The sequence below is a fragment of the Onychostoma macrolepis genome, chromosome 13 (assembly GCF_012432095.1).
Source record: "Onychostoma macrolepis isolate SWU-2019 chromosome 13, ASM1243209v1, whole genome shotgun sequence".
NCBI lineage: Eukaryota > Metazoa > Chordata > Actinopteri > Cypriniformes > Cyprinidae > Onychostoma > Onychostoma macrolepis.
In genome coordinates this window covers 30,552,065-30,577,962 of record NC_081167.1, presented here as the reverse complement: position 1 = coordinate 30,577,962, position 25,898 = coordinate 30,552,065, and the positions used below count along the sequence as shown (strand labels likewise).

General features: G+C 33.9%; 1 protein-coding gene across 4 annotated transcripts in view; it reads right to left on the bottom strand.

The window, feature by feature from the left end:
- dntt (deoxynucleotidyltransferase, terminal) overlaps positions 1–25,898 on the bottom strand; it is a 144,611-nt gene that overhangs the window by 53,005 nt on the left and 65,708 nt on the right. For all 4 annotated transcript variants that reach the window (XR_009273817.1, XR_009273818.1, XM_058794830.1 and 1 more), the window contains exons 9-10: positions 15,604–15,837; positions 12,003–12,086 (exon numbers count right to left, since the gene is read on the bottom strand). Coding sequence is in view for 2 of the 4 variants with exons in the window: in XM_058794830.1 (XP_058650813.1) it covers positions 12,003–12,086; positions 15,604–15,837 (318 nt within the window). In the remaining 2 variants the exon portion in view is untranslated. The remainder of the gene's footprint in view (positions 1–12,002; positions 12,087–15,603; positions 15,838–25,898) is intronic.

Below are 25,898 nucleotides of genomic sequence, written 5' to 3'. Positions count from 1 at the left end.
TCCTACAGTGCAGAGTTTCCAACTAGTTTTCATTTCTATAATGATTTGGAGTTTTACAGTCTTTCATATTTAAAAAAGCTATTACAACAGGACCCAAATTTAGCAATAAACACCCTATGAATCATTCTAACAGGAACAGAGGTAATGCTTTTCCCGCTGTTGACTCAATATGAGGCATTTGAGTCCAAGTCGTGACTTTCTCCCGAAGACTGACAGATGTGAGCAGAAGTCAATTCTCTTAAAAGCTCAGATTGAGTCCCTGAAGAGCGTCACCACAGTCAGCCTTTACTCTCATCCAGTTATCCTCACTAAATGGACCCTCAGAACAAAATTAAGGGGCTTTTTAATTTCACAGAGACGTCTAGTGGGAAACATCATCAACACATTTCAATCCATCAGGAAAACAAGCTGTGCTTTCAACACTCAAAGACAGACACACATCACTGTCTTTATTTAATTAAATCAAAATAAATAGTGCACCCTTATGGCTAACAATCACTGTGTTATCAGGGGTTTACTAAGTAAAGTATCTCTAGTACTACCGCTCATATTTAAGCATACCCATTAACAGAAAATACCATAACACTATTAATAAGGTTTCAATATATACTTCCACAGAATGTAGTATTAATTCATGTTAATCTCAACATTTACTAATACATTTAACAATGAAAAATTGTATTGCTAACTAAAAATGACAAAGATTAATAAATGCTGTAAAAATTAAATTGTTCTTTGTCAGTGTATTGACCTATACATACAAATGCACAAAGTATATTAAAAGCTATTTTAAAGTCATACTGAAAATGTGAAATGTTGTTTTGGAATATTCTATATTATATAATAAGTTTGTGTGCGTGTGCGTGTGTGTGTGTTATAAAATGTTTTTATTTATTTAAAATTTTATATCAAATTAATTAGAAATACTAGTGATTTTTAGCCAGCTAACCAGTCCTATTAAAAACATAGAATACTATAAGGACTGGTTAACTGCTAATAATATATATACACATCATTTATTTTATATATATATATATATATATATATATATATAATATTTGAATTTTATAATAAAATATAATAATCTAAAAACATTTAATTAAATGATATTTTTATTTATTTATAATTTTGTATAAAATTAATTCAACCTGGTCTCTTAAAAATACATACCTCTGCGCACTTTTTGTGCGACACCGTTTTACGTACCTTGCTGCACGTTTCACCAGCATATTAATATTGTTTTGAAGTCATAGCATGATATTCTTCAAGTAATTGTGCAAAAATTACGCTTTATTAATCGCAACTCTGTAAATTTGTGTGAAAGTGGTCATTTATTTTGGAAACTGCAGTGATATGTACTTATTGGTACGTATTTCATGTCACGCTAAAAAGTGCACCCAGGTACGTAAATACCATGAGACCAGGTAGAATTAATTACACATTTCATAATGTTACTGGGGATTTTTAAGCAGAACAGAATGCTACTAATTACAAAGTACTAGTACTAAATATATACAGTATATTAGGGCTGTCAATCGATTAAATTGTTTAATCGTGATTAATCGCATGATTGTCATGAGTTAACTCGTGATTAATCGCAACTTAATCTCACATTTTTATTTGTTCTAAATGTACCTTAAATTAATACTTTTCAAGTTTTTAATACTCTAATCAACATGAGCATGGACAAATATGGATGCTTAATGCAAATGTATGTTTATTATTATTGAAACCATAGTCAACATAGAGCATGAAGACTCGACAAGGTCATAGATGTTTTTCAAAGAACTTGTTCATGTCTATTAGACACATGAAAAAAAAAAGAAATACCAGGTTCCCATTACTTCTCTTTCTTTGCATTGAGAAATTTACTTACACAAACCTGTTTACATTTTGGCACTCAAGACAGCTCACTTCTTCTAAAATTGCAAAATGTATATTTATTATTAGATTTGTTTGCCTCTCTGTGCCCACAGACTGTATTTTGATAAATAAAACTGTTTTCATTGGTATATTTTACTGTTTCTGTTATCAGACCATGGAATGAATATGAAATAGACTGAAACGCGACCCATTGAGACTAAGCTACATAACCAGCTCTACTTTCCAAGATGTTAATCTGCACAAAAATCCTGATAATCGAGCCGTCGTCTGATAAAATCAAATACACATAGGGAGTCGCTAAAGGGGTCTGAAAAGTTATTAGTGCGTTAACTTTGACAGCACTAATATATATATATATATATATACACAACCTAATAATTTATATGCGTAAATAAGCTCATTTGTGTCTCAGACTGTGACAGACGTGTCTGTTTTGCTCCTCAAACAACTATAAGATTCTGTTAATCATGTAAATGCTGGTGAAAGACTAAACAACAAACCAAGACAATTCATCAAGGATGAATTTGATAAAGCGCTGGCCTTAAGCATGTTTAGCGTTCGTCCCCGTCAGCTTGTGTGTGTGTGAGTGTCTGACTGAGCCCTCGCTCCTGATGGGAAATAAGTGATGTTTCCTGCAAATGAGGGAATATAAATCTGACTCTATCATAGAAGAGACACAAACACAACCCTCGGCCACGACACCCGGCCTTAAAGTCTGTGAACCACAGACCGATTAATCACACACCAGCACCTGGCTTTGACTAATTACCCTACAGGAGAAAACACACACACACACACACACACACACACACACAGAGAGACTCAGGTAAGGTAAGGTAAAGGAGTAAGAATCCCACACTAAAGATCCTCACAGGAGAATAAGACGCTTCCAGCCGCATGGTGACATTCAGACAGTCGGATAACGGCCTCTGGTTCTCCTCTAAAGCGCGGAGGTTGTTTTTGGAGGTGTCTGCGGGGTCGGACGGCCCTCCTGTTCGGGGAGGGAACCCTTCTGTCTATAGCTGATGAAATCCTCCAATGTCCTCATTCATCAAAGCCCAGAACACATATTAATTATCGTCCACCTTCAGCTGAACAGTAGAGGACAAAGCAGCACCACACACACACACACACATATATACAGTGACCCCTAAAGTATTCGGACACTTAAAACACACTTACATCTCATTGCATTAGATGACAGATTCAAATTTTCTGAGGAAAATTAAACAGCAGGTGCTAATAGTCCGTGTGAAGGTCATTTACACTATGTAGGGTGTTCTGTTCCTCTTCTGCTCACCAAGGCTACATTTATTTGATTAAAAATACAGTACAAATTGTGAAATATTATTACAATTTAATATAACTGCATTCTATGTGACTATATGTTAAACTGTAATTTATTTCTGTGATCAAAGCTGAATTTTTTACTGTTACTTTTGATCAGTTTAATGCATTCTTGATGAATAAAAGTATTTTAGACATGAAGCATGCTGTACTGTAAACACCCCATAAAACACTTCCAGTGTTGATGTATTGAAACAGGAAATTGTTTTTTTTTTTTTCATATCATATTAACAATATCACAAATTCAAACTCATGACTGCAAGACATCAGCATTTTGATTCATTTACCCCAGAAGAGAAAGACACCCAACTTTAACTGCCCATCTACTGTATAAGAAAACTGATAACTATTAAATGTATGCACTGGCATAAACTAACAAACAAATACAAAATCCACAAAACAGTTCAGCTTTGCCAATTCTGCCAAACCTTTAGAAACTCAATAATAATCAATAAAACTAAAACAACAACCTTAATTTGGTCAGATTTGGTCCTCATAATGTAAAAGAAGATTTTTGAAAGCTGCAAATAAATTATACTTCAAAATTTCATGTTTAATTCAATGTGTTACTTGCAGCTTCTTTGTAATTATTTGTGAAATTTAATAATTTCCAAGTCAAAATAGTTCCGAAGTAAATCCTACACCATAAAAAAAAATAATAATAATTCAAAAGCTGTAAATTTGACAAGATTTTTGTCTTTTATGTTTAAATCAGTGTTATTTCCAGTTTCTCTGTAATTATTTGTGACATTTTCTAGCAATTTCAAAATTGTAAATCCTACACTGTAAATACATACATATACATTATACATATATTATAGCTATATAGTTTTGAGTTTGAAGTACTGAACTGAAGTACGTTTTATAAGAAAACACTATTCTATTTTTACTTTTTACTTCAAATTTTAATATTAAATGTGTTATTTGCGGTTTCTTTGTAATTATTTTCATAATTAAGTCAAAAGTGCACTGCAAAAAAAAATTTTACAAGTATGTTTTACAAGAAAATACTATTTCAGTGTTTCCAATTTAAAATTGTATACTTAATTCAGTGTTTTACTTGCTGATTCTTTGTATTTATTTGTGAAATTTACTGGCAATTTCTGAGAGAAAACTATAATCCTACACTGCAAAAAAAAATATTTCTGAAGTTTGTGAATGAAAACAAAGATTATTGGAATATGAGAAAGTATTTAGAAGGAAACATTATTTTAGTCAAATCTTGGCAAATTTTTTTCAAAGTAAACTAAAAATAATAATAATAATTTTTGAAGCTGTAAATAAAGATTATTGAAGTTAATTTTACAAGAAAATACTATTTTATTACTTTAAAAATACTATTTTATTATTATGTTATTTGCAGTTTCTTGGTAATTATTTGTGAAATTTACTAGCAAAATTGTTTCAAAATAAATCCTACATTGTAAAAAAAATATATATGTATTTTTAAAGCTGTAAATAAAGATTATTGAAGTAGATTTTACAAGAAAATAGAACCCGGACTCATGAAAATGAGTATAAATAGTACACCAAATACAAACAGAAAATCGTGATATTGATAGGCAGAAATTGACTTTGGTGTGCATTTAAAAATACTAATTTAATTAATACCTGATAAATAAATTAATACTTAAAATAATAATAATACTATTTATTTTATGTTATTTGCAGTTTCTTGATAATTATCTGTGAAATTTACAATTTCTAAGTCAAAACTGGATCAAAGTAAATCCTACACTGTGAAAATAAAATAAGATTACTGAAGTATGTTTTACAAGAATTTAGCAAATTTACAAGCAGTTTCTGAGTGAAAATAGTTTCTACTTTTCGGTGAACACTCATTTGTTTCAGTCCACCATCACATGCCAAGAAACATTACTGTGCAATTCAAAACTTGTTAGTCGCTAATTACCAGCTTATGGAGGACGCTTCATCTTCAGTGGAGGCACTAGATGGATTTGCATAAGTGCTGGGATGTAATTGGTATAATTTGAGCATGTTCCGTTATTACCTCCCCTTAATCATTCTGTAATGTGACAAAGCCATCTCCGCCCATGGAGGAGATCACTGAACGAAGTTGGCGATCAAAGGAACTCGGAGTAACCTTGTCAAGTCAAGGCGCTGGATGATTAGCTAGCCCTGCCAAAACGACTACGCCACCCGCGCTCATTTGTCAGAAACAGGACGGCGCACATTCATCCTTCAGAAAACGGGCTGGCCAGAAACTGAGAGGCAGAAATAGAATCAGAAACCAAATGCAAAACAGAAGTAAACTAGAGCACTTTGCCAGGATAAAAGTATCATTATCCCAGCGGTGGTAGGCAAATGTTCTTTCACTTAATTAAGCGTAAGAAGAAGAAATGAGCTGCTCTCCACACAAAAGCGCGACTCAACGGAGTGTGGAAACGACAGCGGCTTTGCACCAGAGATACTTCATTGATCTTCATTAGCTCGATTAGGGCTTTAATGGGGCTTTGGGGTGGAAGAGCGAGCCGTGGCGCGCACCGACTCCATTACGAGGACATCCTCGAGCCGCTGACCTTCAGAGACGACAACAAACTGATGAGTGTGCCAGACTGAGAGAGTGACGGAGAAAGCATGTGTGTGCTCGGCCTTCGGAAACCAGTTGCGTGCACATGAATGACCAGACAAAGTCCTGTTTAGCAGTGGAAAAATATAACCTAAAAATACTTTTTAACACTAACTGTCAATCTTAACCCAATAAAGCTACTGTATCATATCTGATGCACACATTTCTGAGGCTATAATTGATTCAAAGTTTGATGCTAAACCTGTTTCACACACAATCTACTCCATGTCTTCTGTTGTCTTTTAGTGCTGCTTCACGTGTCTTTCTTCTGATTTTGATCAAGTAAATGTCAGAATAACTGCATATTATAACAGTCATATTTCCAGATGAACACGTACTGGACTGAAGCAGCTCGGCTTTCCTTGATTCTCCATCAATCATTTTTTAGGAAAATCAGTGCGTCTCAAATCTGATCATCAGGATCTTTTGAGGAGCTTTACTTTCACTGTTCCTCAGCGGAGGAATGATCTTCATCTCACATCATCTGAGGAGCGTTTATATCTTCATCTCTCCATCAGCATTCGATTGCATTGCATTATAGGTTTGGATCATTTCAATCTCATCATATTATTGGAGATATAGAGCGACAACTGATATTTATATCATTTCATGCCAGTAGTCTGCTATACTGTTATAAAGATCTCATTGCTGTGCTATTTTAACATTGAGATACTATTATGGTTTTTGTTAATATTTTGAATGAGATTTTCTTTATTTATTTACTTATTTATTTTTTATTTTCTGTTTTCATTTCAATTTTAGTTAAAGTTTCAGTAATTTTCTTGTGTGTACTGTCAGTTTTGCTAGTTTTATTATTTTTGAATGTCTATATTGTTTTTATTTCAGTTATAGTTTTAGTAACTTTTAGTACATAAAAGTTAAATTAAGTGAAAATGAGAAATGTTGCCTCTGAAACTAGCTGAGATTTTAAAAAAATAAATAAATAAATAACAAAAAATGTTATATGTTATATTATTTTAGATTTTATTTCAAGTTACAGTGTTTTTTTGTTTGTTTGTTTTTAATATATATATATATATATATTTATTTATTTATTTATTTATTTGTTTGTTTTAGTTAATTTTTGGTCATAGAAATATCAGCATCTTCACCAAATTGCATATTTTTGCTCTGTTTGAGTCTGAGCTGTTTTTGTCTTCCATATTATTCTCAGTATATCAGATTATATAAGCCATAAAAGCCTGATGTATCAAATATGATACTAAAACACAACTTTTGTTTTTAAATTTTCTTTATTTATTTTGTCTAAAGGTTCAATAAACTCTTTCATTTAACAAAAAAAAAAAAAAAAATTTTCTGACTAGTTATTCATGTGCCAGGCTTCACAAGGTTCAATGTGTGGCATCATGATGCCGACCGGATGCATTTGAAAGCAGCATTTCATAACCTTGAGATCTCCTCTATTCGTTGCTTTCGACTAAAACTCAACAGCACCATTTATTTTTATGCATAACCCAACCAATTCTCAAACTGTCGGCGTGCTCTCTGCCCTTCCACTTCACATAAACATCTTAAAATAGTGATTTGTGCCTTCAAAAGTGTCAGACATTGACACTGAGAGTGGCAGGACGTGTCTTTCCTGTCTCATGTGAAGTGGGCTTTTGACAAGATCATGCAAATGAACCCAAAGGACACGACACCGGGTTCAGGGATGAGGACGCGCATGTATCACACTGTCCATCATCAAACAACCTTCTGCTGAGCATTTGACTCGTGTTTGCTGAAGTCATGCATCTGGTCATGTCTCTTGTACAGCGGTGCATAATAATTCATTGCATTAGATTGGAATGCACAAATACTTTTGAAGCAAGACATAAATCATGAAAGTTTTTTTAAGTTTTAATGTCAGCTTGCAATGCAATTTACAACCCATTTCACTTGAATAATATGATGCATTCTAAGTGAAACAGGAGATTCAATGAGAAAAATTATAGAGTGGGATTTGATTTTATCCATTAAGAATTGATTGGATCATGAAAATGGCTGTTAAATTTTAGAATAGAGTCAGGTGGATGTCAGCTGAAAAGGATCTTCACTTTTATGAAAGATTACACTATCATTTTTTTGTTGTTTGGAGTAAAAAGCCCTGATGAATCACTCACAATAAAACCAAGAGCATGTTTTAGGGGAAAAGGGACAATTTTAATTTCATGTTGATTTTAAAAGATAACATTCGTCACAAACACACCCTCTATTTCTCCATCCCTATTTAAAAAAAAAAAAAAAAGAATGCATGCAAATTACTAATATGTAAGTACTGACAATTAGATGCATTTATCTAACATACTACTGTTCAAAAGTTTTGGGTCGGAATGATTTTTCAAATGTTTTTGAAAGAAGTCTCTTCTGCTCATCAAGCCTTCATATATTTGATTGTAAATGCAATAAAAATCTTGAAATATTATTACAATTTAAAACAGTTGTTTTCTATGTGAATATCTGTTAAACTGTAATTTATTTCTGTGATGCGCAGCTGTATTTTCAGCATCATTACTCCAGTCTTCAGTGTCACATGATCTTCAGAAATCATTCTAATATGCTGATTTGCTGCTCAAGAAACATTTCTGATTATTATCAATGTTGAAAACAGTTGTGCTGCCCAATATTTTTGTGGAAACTGTGATGCATTTTATTTTTCAGGATTCACAGATGAATAGAAAGTTCAGAAGAACAGCATTTATTGGAAATAGAGATTTTCAGTAACATTATAAATGTCTTTACTGTAACTTTTGATCAATTTAATGCATCCTTGATGAATAAAAGTATTCTTTTTGTCTTTTCTTTTCTTTAAACAGCAGTGTATATCACATGATATCAGTTGAGAATGATTCAAAGAGTTGGATTTTTGGCAAAAATTTATCTGAACCACATCAATGCAATAACTTAAGACTGTGCAACTTATTGTAGGAACTGACTTTACACATCCACTAAAAATCACCTAATCACAAGATGAATAAATGCAATGACCTTCGGATGCTGTATTTTCTTTCCTGTCAGCGAAAGAACATGTTTTCTAATGCACAACTTCATTTGAAATGCAAAACGTGAATCCTAAAACTCGTTTTAAACAAACTGTCCATTTCGCTCCGTCCAAGGACATTTGCATGAACTAGAAAAGACAGAAGGACAATAAGATGAGAGAGAGATGACAGCTGCTACAGACTCCAGCATTTATCAATCTCCCTGCATTCGAGTCAGAGACTGAGAGATTGGAGCGTTTCTCCGGCGCCGTGACAGGACGCGTTATATTAACGCTGGCTCATTGGTGAAATCCTCCTGAGGAGTCCAGCCTGATTGTCTGTCAGCAGGCCTGCCTCTGAGCTGTCACAGCGACCGGTGAGGGCCGACTTTGACGGATTGCTGCGTTATGGAAAAATTGCAGGAAAATCAATGCATGTTAATATGAGGCGAGTGCCATAACTAAGCCAGAAGCCGCCGCCTGCCGCCCTTCGGGACCTCACGTTTGATTAGTCATTGTCGGAAAAAAGCCAATATATTTTTAAGCCCGACAGTTAATTTGCACCTCTGTAGAAAATAATTTTTCAATCAGTTTTTCTTTTTTTTTTGCCAGTCTGAAATTGTGTTTTCCATTAAAGTGCATGTTTTGTGTGTGTGTGTGTGTGTGTGTGTGTGTTAGTCAGTCTGCTAATGTGCATGTGTTTATGTGTGTGTGTAAATGCATTAATGGATGAAATCTCTGTGCAGAAGACTTATTTTATCAGAACACAATAACCAAAGCAATTTATTGCACACAAACAAACCGACATTAACAGCCAGAGCTGAACACAATAAACATGATGAAATTATCAGCAGCTATTTAACATACGGCTCTAATGTCCATCATCAGAATATGAACGTGGTGATTCATATTTAGAACAGAATCAAGTCAAAACCCCATCATGCTGCATATGTGCATTTCTGAACGAGGTCAAATTACTCTGATCCTTTTTATAACCTTTGAGCATGGGTTTTGCAATAATTGCCTCAAAACATTCATGTGTGTCAAGATAAACTGTCTGCTCCTCATATTTACATTTTAACTGCCCAACACGAGAACTGAAAGGTGAAAAGTGTGACTAGCGGCTAATAGAGTTCAAGAAATAAGCTGATTTTTATAGTTCTTAAGAAAATATGAGCTGTGTTTCCATACATTTACATATAGTCATTTAGCATATTCTTTTATCCAAAGCGACTTACAAATGAGGACAATGGGAGCAATCAAAACCAACAAAAGAGCAATGATACGCAAGTGCTATAACAAGTCTCAGTTAGCCTAACGCAGTACACATAGCAAGGTTTTTTTTTTTTAATTATGTAAGAAATAAAAAGAAAACAGATATAATAGGAAAAAAATAGAGCGAGCTAGTGTTAGAGGCCTAACACTAACACTTTAGTCACAATTCAATCGTTGTTTAGGTGTTGTTATGTGGTTGTTAGGGTGTTGCTAATGCAGTTGTCATGGCAACACACCTGTAGGTTTTCTGATGTGTCTAACGAACGCAATCCAGTTACAATGCTCAAGTCGTTGCTAGGGTGTTGCTATGCAGTTGATATATGGTGTTAAGCTATTGTCATAGCAACACTTCTGATGGTTTTCTGATGTGGCTGATAAATAATCTAGTCACAATGTTCCAGTGGTTGCTAGGGTGTTGCTATGTGGTTGCTAAGGTGTTGCTATGCAGTTGTCACGGCAACAAGCCTGATTGTTTTCTGATGTGTCTGAGAAATGCAATCAAGTCACAATGCTCCAGTGGTTGCTAAGGTGTTGCTATGCGGTTGCTAAGGTGTTGCTATGCAGTTGTCACGGCAACAAGCCTGATTGTTTTCTGATATGTCTGATGAACACAATCATGTGTCACACTCATTTAATACCAATACAATTCCTGATTCCGAATTGAGTTTTAATTGAGGCAGAAAACACAATGCTGAATTTTAATGAGCAGAATCAAAAAATAAACTGAAATTCAAAGAAATTCATATGACTGTCATTTTGAACTAGAAAAGCAAGCAAAAACAATCTTTGAATGTTGGCTTGTTTGAAAGTTTCAAAAGCCTTGAAGTTTCCAGGCCTCAAAGATCAATACAGATACACAGACTTATTTATATTTCCAATTCAACTTCCTGTGAGCGGTGGCCAATTCAATTTAATTCAATTCACACTCATGAATGGAAAGAGCGCCAGTTCTTCAGTTCCCAATTTGGTCCAAAACTAGCACACACACACACACACCTGCCAGTGTTTTGAGCTCTAGAGAAGCGTTTGCTTTAGTTGCATCAAGACAAAATGCCTTAATTATAATCATGTTTTTCCTACGCGTGGTATAACTGCCTTAACCACTTTATAAGACTGCTATAAATCTGACAATGGACAAAAGAACATCTGAAGCAACATATATCATCAAAAGATTCACAAAGCATTTACATACAAATCATATTTGCAGAAAAAAACAAGAGTTCACTGTTTATTCATGTGAACAGCGGACAGAAACCATAGACTAACTCATAGAGACAAGTCACCTACATCAACATCTGTTCGTCTAATTGCCTAGATTCACTCGGGTGAGTAGAGACGCTAATCTAATCACTTTTGTTATTTTTTCAGAAAAAATCTAATAAAATTACAGACTGGACCTCTAGGAAGTTTAATGAAACTCCTGCTCTCTGAACTCAATCAACACTAAACGGGACGAAAGGAAAACTTGCTGTTCTCTGTGGAAAATAAAAACACTGAATGCTGAATCTGCTTATAAAGCATCAAAGATTCAGCACACGACAGCCGTTTAGTTTGACTTTACAGCCTCCATATTCAACAATTCCGTTATTTTCATGTAATGGAAGTACAGCTCCTAATAGAAAGGAAAATCTCCGAAGCTTGTCAAGAATACATTTCAATTTATGACAAATCGTCAAAATCTGACAACAATAATATGATAAAAAGCCTGTATTTTTCATGCCGGTCTGCTGAATGCACATGCAACCTGGAGAATAAAAGCAGCCGGTGACTCTTATAAAAGGTCTTTTAAATGAAAGACCTTCGCTCCAACAGGTGTCATACTGAGTGTTGCAATTTCTCACATATACTATTTCCGATCAGTAACAGTGTTCAGTGTAGTCATGAGGAGATGTGTGTGTGTGTGTGTGTGTGTGTGTGTGTGTGTACCGTTGCTTTGTCGTAAAGCACGTGGTTGTCCAGCAGTTTTCCTCGCTCCAGTCTGGCGAATCGTCTCAGGTCTCTTTCAAACAGCTGGAGAAAGAACAGAAAACTGAGTTTAAATATTCTACTTGCTATGGTTTTACCTTGTTCTTTGCACATTAACATGGTAATATCATGCTTTTTATGACAAAAAATTTTTTATGACCTTCAGACAAACAAGTTAGTTTGAAAAGAATTGTTCAACAAACTTATTTGTTCACAAATCAGCATATTAGAATGATTTCTGAAGTATCATGTGACACTGAAGACTGGAGTAATGATGCTGAAAATTCAGCTTTGATCATAGAAATAAATTATATTTTAATATAGATTCACATAGAAAACACAGAAAAATTATATTTTTAAATTTTATCAACAATATAATTTTATTTAAAATAATCATATTGAAAATGCATTACATAATAATACTAATACTAATAATACAAATACTTTTATTTTTCATTAAAATTATATATTCATAAAATTGTTTATAACATTTCATTGAAAATTATGAAATAAGTTATATTTAATTCTTTAAAAATTCAAAAATCTAAATATATATGTATAAAGCTGGTTATTTTGTATTTAAAACCCATTCCATTCATTAGGACTATTACAGAAATTACTATTACCATTTCATTTATACATGACATACAAACATGCATAACAATAAATGTATTAATGTTAAAACGGTGTAATACACACACACACACACATATGTGTGTGTGTGTGTGTGTGTGTGTGTATATATATATACATACACATACATTGATTGTAAACATTGAACATGTAAAATAAAACCCCAAATGTGATCTTTTTAATATCTCAAATGTTATTGTAAACCACAATGAGATTAAATGCAGCACATGTACTGTATGTTGATATTGATCCAGGAACCCATGATATTTCTCTAAATCACATTGTGCATTATAATATCGGACTGTCTGATCAGATACAGATAATATTACCAGAGCACAGTGAGTTCCCGCTCATACACAAATAGAATAATCTAAAGAATAAAGCCATTAAACTGTAGCGCGTCTGCAATATTATGGAGTTTGTTATTTCTTGTTTATATATTTCCCTCGAGCAAATAAAGCAGTTAAATGAGAATTAAAGTGAACCTGAACACACCACCGTGCACTGATGCTGTTGTTTATGGCATTAAGCATCATGAATCTCTTTAGAGACTCTTATCGTGGCCAGCAGACCTTTTTAAACGCTCCTCCATTAAGCTCTTCAAACATACAGTGGTTTTAATGTTTTCAGTCATTATCTAAAGCTCCTCTAGGTCACGGCTGCTCGGGCTGGAAATAAACGCCACTACTGGATCCCATGAAGAGAGAACGCATAAATGAATAAATGCATGAATTCATTTTAAAGTACTCCCAACTTCTAATGAGATGCACATAATGGTATGATTTATTAATTATGATAAGCTTCAGAAACGAACTTCCTCCCATTCTCCGTCTTGGTTGTCCTCGAACGGCTGCAGCGATCCACGGGTGCTAAAGGCATCATGGGATAGCGAAGCCCAGGAGGCGGTGAGTGGGAGAATGTAATTACAGCTGATGGGTCGAGCTCGGCGTGGAGCGGATGGCCGGCAGACGCGACGCAGGGGACGTGAGCGCTCACGCACAAGGTCAGGGGTCGTCTATAAACAGCTCGAGTCAAACTCTATCTGTCTCTGACGCCCCTAAAGACTTTCCTCTGTGCTTATGGGACAGAAACTCAATAGATGGAGTCTATTGTGGAGTCTGTCGGATACTGTATGCACACTATTTAAGCCTACATTTAAGATTTATATGAACTACATAAAAAAATGTGCATCCGTTTGGATTACACAGCTTTAAAACAAACAAACTAATAAACTCAATGTCATGCATATTTGTCTGTCACACACTGTAAAAAAATATATATGATATGATCAATAAGTCATGGAAACATATTTTTCATTACTTTAATTCATCAAATTAATTTAACTAATTTCAAATTTGGTTTTTAATTCATGTTTTGTTTTTTTGTTTTTTTACATATTTAAATATTTAACTTCTAATTAAAAATAAAATTATTATTATTATTGCTTTTTCTTAGTTACAATTTTTCTTAAGGTAATATACAATTTTTAATAAAAAATAAAAATACATTTAAATAAAAATGTTTTTAAGTCAGTTTCATATAAGTTAAGTCAAAATGACTTTTACAGCCAATTTTATTACACGCAACAATTTAAGGTGGAAATACTGTACAGTGTGCATAAATGAAACTTCTGTAATAGCACCAATAAACTGAATGGGTTTTAATTACAAAATAACAACCTGGTCTCATAAAAATACGTACCTCTGCGCACTTTTTGATATTGGTACGTATTGCTGTTTTTTTATTACGTTGCTTCAGGTACATATTGCGGCGGTTCAGAATTCAAATATCCGGGGACTGTCGCTAAAGGTTAATACTCTATCGTGTTGGAAATATGCCCTACACCAAACCCAACCCTAAACCTACCCGATAGTGTTAACAAATGCAAAACTGATATAAAAACGTATTTGCTGATGCAACTGTGCTATTTGAACTTCCTTCTACGGAAATTTTAACTGCTTTGTCGAACCGTAGTTACACGGGATTCAAACCGGTGCTTCTCGTCTCATAAGTCCGTCTCCGTACTCCGTGAGCTACCGAACAAACTTATAATGTATGAAAACCCATAGATATGAAGCTGGATGTGTGCGATGCTAACTTTCAGAAGCATCAGTTTTCAAATCTCCCAGCATATTAATATTGTTTTGAAGTCATAGCATGATATTCTTCAAGTAATTGTGCAAAAATTACGCTTTATTAATCGCAACTCTGTAAATGTGTGTGAAAGTGGTCATTTATTTTGGAAACTGCAGTGATATGTACTTATTGGTACGTATTTCATGTCACGCTAAAAAGTGCACCCAGGTACGTAAATGCCATGAGACCAGGTAGCAAAATAACCAGGTGTATATATATATATATAAATAATTAAACAATGTATTTAGAATTTTTAAATACAACTTTATAAATATAACTGTAAAAATAAATATCTAAATTTTAATGAAAATAAAATTATTATTATTATTATCATTATTATTTCTTAGTTACAAATTTTTTGTTAATATATCATTTTTAATCAAAAGATAATAAATGAAAATTAGTATTATTATTATTGCTTTTTTTAGTAGTTACTATATACTGTGCAATATGTAGTAATATTTTCACACAAATTATTAACAAACTTATTAACCAACTGTATAAATATATATAATTTTTTGCAATTCAAAATTATGATTAATTTATATAAAATGAAATCACTAATAATACACTATGCAATGATTTATTTTATTTATTTAGTTTTAGTGCAGAACTGACAAATATGCATCACATTCTTTAATGTTAAAATTGTGTACTCCAAATGGATGGACATTTGATATGCAATTCAAATATATAAATCTTAAATCTATGCCTAAATATTTTTCAGATTTTCTTGATTTTTGGGTGATCTAGTCCTGGAACTGACTGGTTGTGCAGATATCTGAGCTCGTACCGTGGATCCCGACCATCCCAGCAGTGCGTAAGTGAAGCGCTCCAGCGGCGGAGCCACCAGATCCACACGCACGGCTCTCCAGTCACGTCCCGCTGTCGCGTCCGTCTCCTGCTCGCGCTTCAGCTTCACGATCAGGAAACACTTGCTGAAATGATCCATGGCCTCGAAGCAGCGAGTCGGCAGCTGCCGCAGGTCAAAGGTCGACTCCTGGAGGTCTGAGTACAGCAGGATGTTCTGAGTAAAAAATAGAGAGAAAATATAAAAACATCTACATTTTATACTATTTATTCGTTTTGTTTTCACAATTCAAGCATATTTCCGACTCTTCAGAGCGGATCGCCGTGTGGAACTTTCAGGTAAGACGAAGGGTGGAGGAATCTGTTTTTATACTAACAGTGGATGGTGCAATGATGTGAGAGTGCATCTGAGGGTGCAAAAAATCTAAATATTGAGAAAATCACCTTTAAAGTTGTCCAAATGAAGTTCTTAGCAATGCATATTACTAATCAAAAATAAAGTTTTGATATATACGGTAGGAAATGTACAAAATATCTTCATGAAACATGATCTTTACTTAATGATTAATCCTAATGATTTCTGGCATAAAAGAAAAATTTATAATTTTGACCCATACAATGTATTGAGCTGTGAATAAATAAGACAAAAATCCACAAATAAAAATGACCTCTGTAAACAGTTGTTACAGTCCTCCTGCATTTATTTTCCAGACAAAACATAAATATATTTCTGCATAATTTTGCAATTTGTCTTTGTTTTCCTCTCATGCTCCATGTTAACCAAATGGAAATGAAAAAGCAATGCATTTTGTAGTTTGCGGTTCCACTGGACCGTTCTGAAGCCATTGGCCCAGACCGATGAAGCCTAATGCAATTTGCACCTTGAATAAGAGTTTGCTTGATTTAACAAATGATTTAGTGTCTGACAGACAGAAGTCATTATTTGCAGACACATCAGAGCGCCGGCGCTAAATAAACCCAACAAAGCCATGTGATTGGACTGAAGTGTGCTAATAGTCGAACCGTTGAGCCGTTCACCAAACCTCAATCGCTTCCCATTCCGTTAAAGAATACAGAACCTGAAATACAATTCCTCTTAAATTATAAGGCTGGATCTCAGAGCAGCAGGACGTCTTTCTCCATCTGCGCTAAACGGTTCCACTCCACAAGAAATAAAATCAATTCACGACTCCTGCTCTGTACAGTCAAAATAAATAAAGAGCGGCGTAGCTTTCAATGAAGAGAGAGAGAAAGAGAATACAATGTATGGACAGAGGAACGAAGGACACAGTCTTATTTTACAATCATTAAGATACTATTTTTACTTAATATTTCAATTTATTTTATTTTAGTATCAGTTGACAGACGTTATTGATATTTTGAATTTGTTTTTATAATTTATTATTTTATTATTAGTTTTTATATTTTTAATTATTTAAATGTTGTAATTATTAATACTCTGAATGAATATTAATTATCTTATTATCATTTTTTTAGCTTTTATTTATATTTTAGCTTTATATTTTCTAATTATTTCATTTTTATATTTTTGAATTTGAATTTGAATTTTAGTTCAAGTTTTAGCAAAGTTGTTGTTTTATCATTCATGCATTTATTTTTTCATTTATTTATTTAATGTCTATATAGTATTTATTCATCTTTATTTCAGTTTTAGTTATTCTAGAACATCAACTACTAAATAAAAATGAGATATTTGGTAACTAACTGAAATAGGTTTAAGTTGAAATGCTAAAATTACTAAAACTGACATAAAATAAATTAAAGCTCAATAAAAAAACAAAAACTAATAAACAAAAAAATTAATAAAATAAATAAACAATAAAAAACAAAAGCACACAAATTAAAACCTAAACTAAAATTAAATAAAAATATTTAAATAAAGCAAGTTTTAAAAAATATATATATTAATGAGTACTATAATAGAATATAAACACTAAAATAATAGAAAAATAAGAAGGAAAAAAGGTAAAGGAATAAAGGGTAGATGAAGAAAGCTAGACCGACAGAAAGACAGAGAAAAAATAAAGCTAATGAGCAAGTGAAGAGAGTTTGTATGAGAGCAGAGAGACAAATAAACAGATGAGAGAAGGAAGGAAGAGGAGAAAAAAGATGGAGAATTGATTTCCGCTGGCTGCGAGCCGCTCTGATTATCCAGCGCCTGACAGGGGCAGAACTAAGACGATTTACATTACAAATTGTCAGTTTAATTGCAGCACCCTTAATAACGGTCGCTCTACTGTATCCCTCTCGCAGGCCATAAATCTGCAGCGCTCGTCTTAAAGAGCAATAACTGCCAGAGGCTTCCAGCTCCCGCCGCCCTCTCCATCCGTTAAACCCACAGACCAGTCCTGTAACCCTGTGTAAAAATCACCTCAACGCCCGCCGTGCGCTTCTCTGTGAACCACACTCTGATCAATCAGCAGATGCCATCACGTTTAACCTAGTTACTTTTCTTAAAAAGAATTACAAACACACAGTCAGCGGTGTATTTCATTTTCGTGAAGGAACCACAGGGGTTTGTGAGTTGATGAAAGGATAATAATGAAATATATAAATCTAAAATTAAAATAAATAATTTTAAAATAAAAAAATAAAACACTTTTTTTACGTCTTCTGCTCACCAAGGCTGCATTTATTAGATCAAAAATGAAATAAAAAATTTGAAATATTATTGCAATTTAAAATAACTATTTTCTTTGTGAATATAGATGTGAATGTAATTGATTGCTGCGCTCAAAACTGAATTTTCAGCATCATTACTTGTCTTCAGTGATACTTCGGAAATCATTCTATGATGCTGATTTTAAATTTAAAGCTGTTTTCTATTTGAAATTCAGTCAAAGTTTCCACAAAAATATTAAGAAGCAAAACACTGATAATAAAAAGAACCATTATTAATAATTAACCACCACCACCAATAATAATTCAAATCAGCATATTAGAATGATTTCTGAAGGATCATGTGACACTGAAGACTGGAGTAATGATGCTGAAAATACAGCTTTACATCACAGGAATAAATTACATTTTACAATATATTCACATAAAGAACTGCAGTTTCAAATTGTAAAAATATGTCACAATTTTTACTGTATTTTTAATCAAATACATGCAGCCTTTTTGAGCAGATGAGACTTCTTTCAGAAACATTAAAAATGTTAAATATTCCAAAATTTTGATCACTAGTGTATTAAAACAAGGATAAATATTTCATTAGTTTATCTGCATAATATATGAACATTAAATGACATCAGATAATCTGCGAATGCGTTATTTAATTATTGAAATATTAACGTTAAATATTTCAAGTAAATAAAAAAAAAAATTGTAAATCCCTGTCATATAGGAAGAGTATAGATAATCCCACCTGGATTTTGTGCATTTTTTTCTGATTTTTGTGGCCTAAAATGACTGAATTTGCTGCTGCTTTTCTTAAAAATGTATTTAATATGCTTCAAGAAAATTATTATACGTCAAACAGGTTAAGCTGACAAAAAAAGTTTGCGAATCTGTCATATAATAAGAGAATAGATAATTCCCACCACAATTCCTTTTTTCTGATTTTTGTAGCCTAAAATAACAGAACTTGCAGCTTTTCTCAAAAATTACTGAAATATGTGGCATTTTTTGTTGTTTTACAGTAATATCCTCACCAAATAATCATGATGTATACTTATGTATTGTGTTAGTGACAGTAAGAGTACAATTATCTGTAAATACATTTGTGCATAATTACTGAAAGTGTGGATTTTATTAGTTAATATTGCTTCCCCCATCTTATGCTAATATTTTTTGCTAAAAAGTGGCTGCAAATAATGCAGAGTTTGCTTGATGCTGGAATAAATTCTACGATTACACAATCACAGAGTTGTGTATAGAGCTATAAAATGAACGTGAAGAGCAGCTCAGATCATTTGATCATGAGTTCATATTGAAATCTCCGAGACATTTTAGGTTTCAAATCTGAGCACAGTTTGAGATGCTGTTGAGATCTCATTGAGGTCTAAAAAAACAACTAATACTACATAAACGAGATCTAATTTGCGATCCGTCTCTCTGAGAACAGCAGGCTTCAGTGGATTTGTGCAGAAACACACTTGGCTGCATGGCCGCTGTATCTGTCCCGTACAGTACGTGAGATTAGGATTAGAGCATCTCTCATCACAGGAGCCAAAGGTGTCCAGATGGTGCACTATTTCCTGTGCATCTGTGCTTTTGCAGCTACGTTTGCCCACTACTTCGTATGCGATGGGAGAGGACTTTGCAACACTTCACTTTTGGCAGCGAATGTGAGGCTGAAGCTGCACCGTATGAATCTAAAGCACAGGAAAGATGAAGTTTAACAGAATGAATTTCGATGCTAACACTTACAAGTGTGTTCACACCGACAGTGATTTACACCTATAAAGTTTAGCATTTTACATTTATGCATTTAAAGGACACTTTTACATTTAGATTTGCATTTATGCATTCATTAAACACTTTTATCTCAAGCTACAATAGAGAAATGCAAGCAATTTGTCACAGAGCCAACAATATTTATTGTGTACAATGCCTTTTATACTCATGCTGTATGTACAGACACACGCTCAGGCTTTGTGAAGGTTAAGACAGAATTCCCTGGTCATGCAGCTGTGAAACGACGAGGCGTTTTCATTCATAATCACAGGGAACATTTCCCTTCCCGGCACAGAGATAGAGCTACGGACAGCACTGAGTTACTGCGGTGCTTTGCATCACACTACAAGCCATTATTTCATCAGAAAACATCTAAGCCGTCGTCAATGCATCGCATTCATCTGATTAAAATGAATTATAGGAGTTATAACTTGCTAATATAATTCAGCATTTAGTTGTCAGTGCAGTCCATACAAACTGAATGCATTCAGTTGAGCTGAATTTATATAGGAAGTTCACCCAAAAATGAAAATATGCTGAACATTTAGTCACCCTTTGGCCATCCAAGATATAGATGAGTTTTTGTTTTGGAGAAATGTAACATCCCATCACTTGCTCACCAATGGATCCTCTGTAGTGAATGGGTGCCGTCAGAATTATGGATTATGGACTCGTATTTTAGTTAAAAATGTCTTAATGCTGGATTTGTTTCAGCTTTTGTCTTCTCCAGATGTTAACTGATGGACTGGAGTGGTGTGGATTATTGTGATGTTTTTATCAGCTGTTTGGACTCTCATTCTGAAATACAGTATGTCACATTAGAGGGTTGCAAATATGGTTTCATGTTGACTTAGAGATAAAAATCTAATTTTTATTAAAAATAATCCATGCTAAGGTGACAGCTACAAGATCAGTGATTTTTTTTTTTAATCAAAACAGCCACACGCACACATAAAGAGCGCAACCAGGCGTGTATGTTTTTGCAAACACTATCTGATGCTTCAGCATTTTTATGCATTTGATGGTTTATTCGGTCTCTTTTGAAGGCCAGGACAAACAGCTGACACAGAGGACAACAGAAAGTGTGTCACCATGACGACGGCTGATGTAATGTCACATTGGCAGCGAGCAGGAGACGGAGACTTCAAACCCGCTGCCCCGAGAGCAAAGATTAGCTTGTGTTTGCACAGCACGTTTGAACCGCGCCGTCTTTGATTCACCAGCTTCTGCTGCAACTGTTGAACGTGATTGCTGAAATTGCTGTGCAGCGGTAGATCACAGCATGCATAGTGCGCATAATTCTTCGAGGAAATTATACATGACTGACTTCACGTCTGCACGCTATTTGAAAAATGCATTCGACAGGAGAGTAATGCAGTGGAATGCAACTATTTAAGGCCAGAAATAATCAAGTATGCAAATGCTTGGTTAACACTGTACATGATGCAAATTTTAAAACACACAAAATAATGCAAGTATGTATATTTTATGCACTTGCATTATTTTGTGTATAAGTGAAGTGAAGTTTACTGTTAAGTGCACTGTCAAACTCATTTTGGATAATAAAGTTTATTGTTAAATTGTTAAATACCCTGCCTCCATTACATATATTTGTCACATCATTATAAGTGTTTGATCACCACATTTGAGTTATCATTGCTAAAAATGTGTTTATGTATATATATTCTGTTTATTTATATACTGTATTCTATATACAGTCAAAAGTCTGGATACACGAATGGGAAGTGTCCAAACTTTTGACTGGTACTGTACTATAATATACACAAAGAATATCGGCCGATATATCGATATCTGACTTTTTTTAATCCATAATAATTTATCATGATATTGAATTAAGTTTCAAAAAGTTCTGTCCTCTTATACAAGTTTAAACTTTTTTCTAATAACAAAAAGAACTCTAGATTTAAATACAAAAAAACAATACACCGTAAAAATGTATAAAGTAAAACAAATGTTACAGATTAATGTGAAAAAGAATAAAGCTTTTATTATTAATAATAATCATAAAGAATCAGAATATTTTCAATCAATATCTAGAAATCTTTTCTGACATGTTTTAATCCAGATTAAAATGGAGGGAAAAATGAAGTAAACAAATGTTTCTACATCTTATAAAGACCAATTTTCAAAAGGACAATTTTCAATCAATAAATAGGGCATATTTCAGGGTTATTAATGCAAGCTAAAACCATAAAAATAAATAGGGGGTTAAAGAATTTATTGTGTGAAATAAATGTTAACTGAATGTTAAAACTCTATAGACACACACACACACACACATATATATATATATATATATATATAAAACTACTTTAAATGACAAAAACACACAACAAGATTATTTAAAATTTAACTCAAACAAAAATGAAAAAATATAAAAATAAAATTTAATTCAAAATATTGACAAAAAAAATTATATATATATTTTTAAATGATACTAAAGTAACACTGGCATGGTTTAGTCCAGGTTTAAATGTAAAACTGTTTAAGTGTAAACAAATATTTCAAACAGAAAAAACAACTACAAAACAATAATAAAAAATCTGAACATATTCAAGCAATGTCTAGGGAATTTTAGTCCAGATTACAAAATATGAAAATAAATAGTCTTTAAGTATTAAGTATTGGTTGGTGTAATATACACTACAGTGAATATAAATGTGTATGCATATGAGTATTTTTGGGGACGAGTGGTTCTCAGTTCCCTGTTATGAACTAAGTTCAGTGAGTTACACAGTATGAAATAAAACTGGTGGGTCTGTGTTGGCTTGTCTGACAGTTGAAGACCCATGGCTAAAGGTTCGATCAGCAGGGGATGAAGAATCACTGACCCAACACTTCTGCCAATTGATTGAGGTGTCGACGCTGGCAGCCGTCCAGGACCGGCTCTGAAGAGGCTTCAGCGCCACACACACAAAACCATTGATTACATTCGCTTTATAATCGACCCTGACAACCAGTGGCTGTGTTAATGTTAACCACAGGGGTCAGAGGAAATATATAAATTCACAGCTCTACCGCCACGACCCGCTGGATCATCTGAGACTGACCTTCTTGAGCAGCCAAAAAACTGATAAATAAAAAATGATGCAGGCGCCTTTTCACAAGGACATTTCTTATCCTTTCAGATGTATTTTACTGCTCACTCTCTCCGCAGGCTGGATGAATAAAACACCATGATGTGATGCCATGAGCCTCAAGGGGCAACATCTAGCATGACAAGGTTACTCGACTTAAAATCGACCTTCTTTACCACCACTTAATCACCAGCTGTCTCTCGCCCCCTGGAGGCACGGAGGATGGACACGGGATATTTATTCTCAGCAGTTTCTCTTGCACAACTCAGAAAACTTGAGATCTGAGTTAAGTTTCTTTTTAGTGTCAACTTGGTCTCAGGATCTAAAATCACCATTCAAACTTTCTCTTCTGCTCACTAAGGCTGCATTTATTTGATCAAAAATACAGTAAAATTTTGAAATATTATTACAATTTAAAACAGCTGTTTTCTATATGAATATATTAAAATGTAATTGATTTCTATGATCAAAGCTGAATTTTCAGCATCATTACTCCAGTCTTCAGTGTCACATGATCCTTCAGAAATCATTCTAATATGCTGATTTGCTGCTCAAGAAACATTATTATCAATGATGAAAACAGTTGTGTTGCCCAATATTTTTGTGGAAACCATGATGCATTTTATTTTCAGGATTCACAGATGAATAGAAGTTCAAAAGAACAGCATTTATTTGAAATATAAATATTTTGTAACATTATAAATGTCTTTACTGGCACTTTTAATCAATTTATTGCTTACTTGATTTAAAAAAGTATTATTTTCTTGAATAAATAAATAAATAATTCTTACTGACCCCAAATAAGTCTGTTATTTATTTATTTATTTATGTAAATGTATTAATTTTACATTGATGAATCTTAGCATAAATATAAATCTTATGAGAACAAAGAGATTAGAATTCACAGTACGTGTGTGTGTGTGTGTGTGTTTCTTCTTCTTCTTCTGTAGAGAAATATTTCTCCAAGACAGTAATGATATAAAAAGGAAAGCACATGGACACTTGAGTTGAAGTCTATTTCTGCTCTCAGTTCAATTGTATTAATGTCTAGGAGAAGCGATTGAGCTGTTAAAGAGTCATTTGTGATGTTTGATTCCCTCCAGATCAGACCTGAATGCAGGTGTGATCAGTGTGAAATGTTTCTAACACATAAGCTAATAACAATGTATAAGGACGGATAGCAAGCAATACAAAGCGAAAGAGGAAGGAGTGCAGGCGCTGGGTTATTTTTAATCTCTGAAATGACAAAGAGGGCGACAGGCAACCCATCATCGGCCCCGTCGCCTCCCACTCACTCGCCGCATGAACTCCTCCAGGCTTCCAGGTGGCAACAACACGAGTGTTTCATCGCTCTTGTTCACTCGTAGCGGCTCCATCTATCTCTGCTTAGTATTCACATTCTCACGTTCATCTCTCTGCTCCATCTGCAGCAGAAATGCCTTCTCATGCGCAGATGTCTTATCTACTGACCTCTGCACTCAACCAGCTCTTTACAAATGAGTCTCAAATAAACACCTACATTGCATGCACACAGCACTTCATGATGTGTCAAAGCTAGACCATAACTGCAATCAAATGAGACATCTATACTGGAGACAGCAGTGCAATATGGCTGTATATCAGCATTGCTGTGATTCGGCTGTACAGTAGGTAATCACAGCCATGCTGATATACAGCCATATGATATTGCATTTATACAACAGTTCAACGCCACAAGTGTGTAAGTAAAAAAGAGACAACAACACAGTGCCCGTTTCTCAATACGCGTTTCTTCAGTGATCTTGCGTGCTTGCATTCTCGTTCTACGTTATCATCAACAGTCGAAGTTCAATTCCAATTCTCAAGAACGCAAGTACAGAGGACGCATGAAAGTGCCCGGATGTGTTCTTGATATCGAGGATGCATCGAGTGCAGACTTGAGAGAATCGAGCCGTTAGAAATCCCAGAAGACGCTGCGGGCGGCCGGTGTACGGAAGCCTGTAAGCTTTAAACTCGCTCTCGCAAATACTTGACGGCTCTTGAAGTTGAAAGTAAACATTTATCGTTTTGTTTTGCTTATTTTTAATTTAAGTTATAAGACCCAGAGAAAGTCTGCATTTTTATTTGCATATTGAAATTAATCTTAACATAGTCATAGTTAAACATAACTCTGTAAAATAAAATGATATACAATTATATGAAAATAATATATATAATAGTATGAAATGTTTTAATAAGTTATGACATTTGGTTGTAATGTTATGTTATATTTATTATTCATTGGCCGCTGCTTATGTTGAGACTATGCGGTCAGTTAAGCAAGAACGCAGTACATCTCAATTCTCATAAGGGTGCGTTCTGTGTCCTCGCGTCCTTCCGAGTTCGTTCTTACATGGAAGCTTGGCAAGACCGGTCTCCACGAGAACGCAAGTCCGTTCTTTGCGTTCTTGGAATTGAGAAACTGCCAGTGTCTTTAAAAACCCTCTTTTGTGGAGAACTACTTCTTCCGCCACAGATTCAAATCTAAAGTTGACAGTTTAACAGCTGAGCCCAAGCCTCCGTTACTAATTCCAAAACGTCACTTTAGAACTAGTAACAAAGGAACATTGAGTTGCTTCATTGAAAGCTTATTGTATTAATGCAGTGGTTCTCAAATGGTAGATAATAATAATAATATTAGACTTTATTTTCTATAGCGCCTTTAAAGGTACATCTCAAAGTGCTTTACACAGAAAAAAAGATAAAAAATAGAAATAAAAAAATAAAATAAAAATAATGGCAA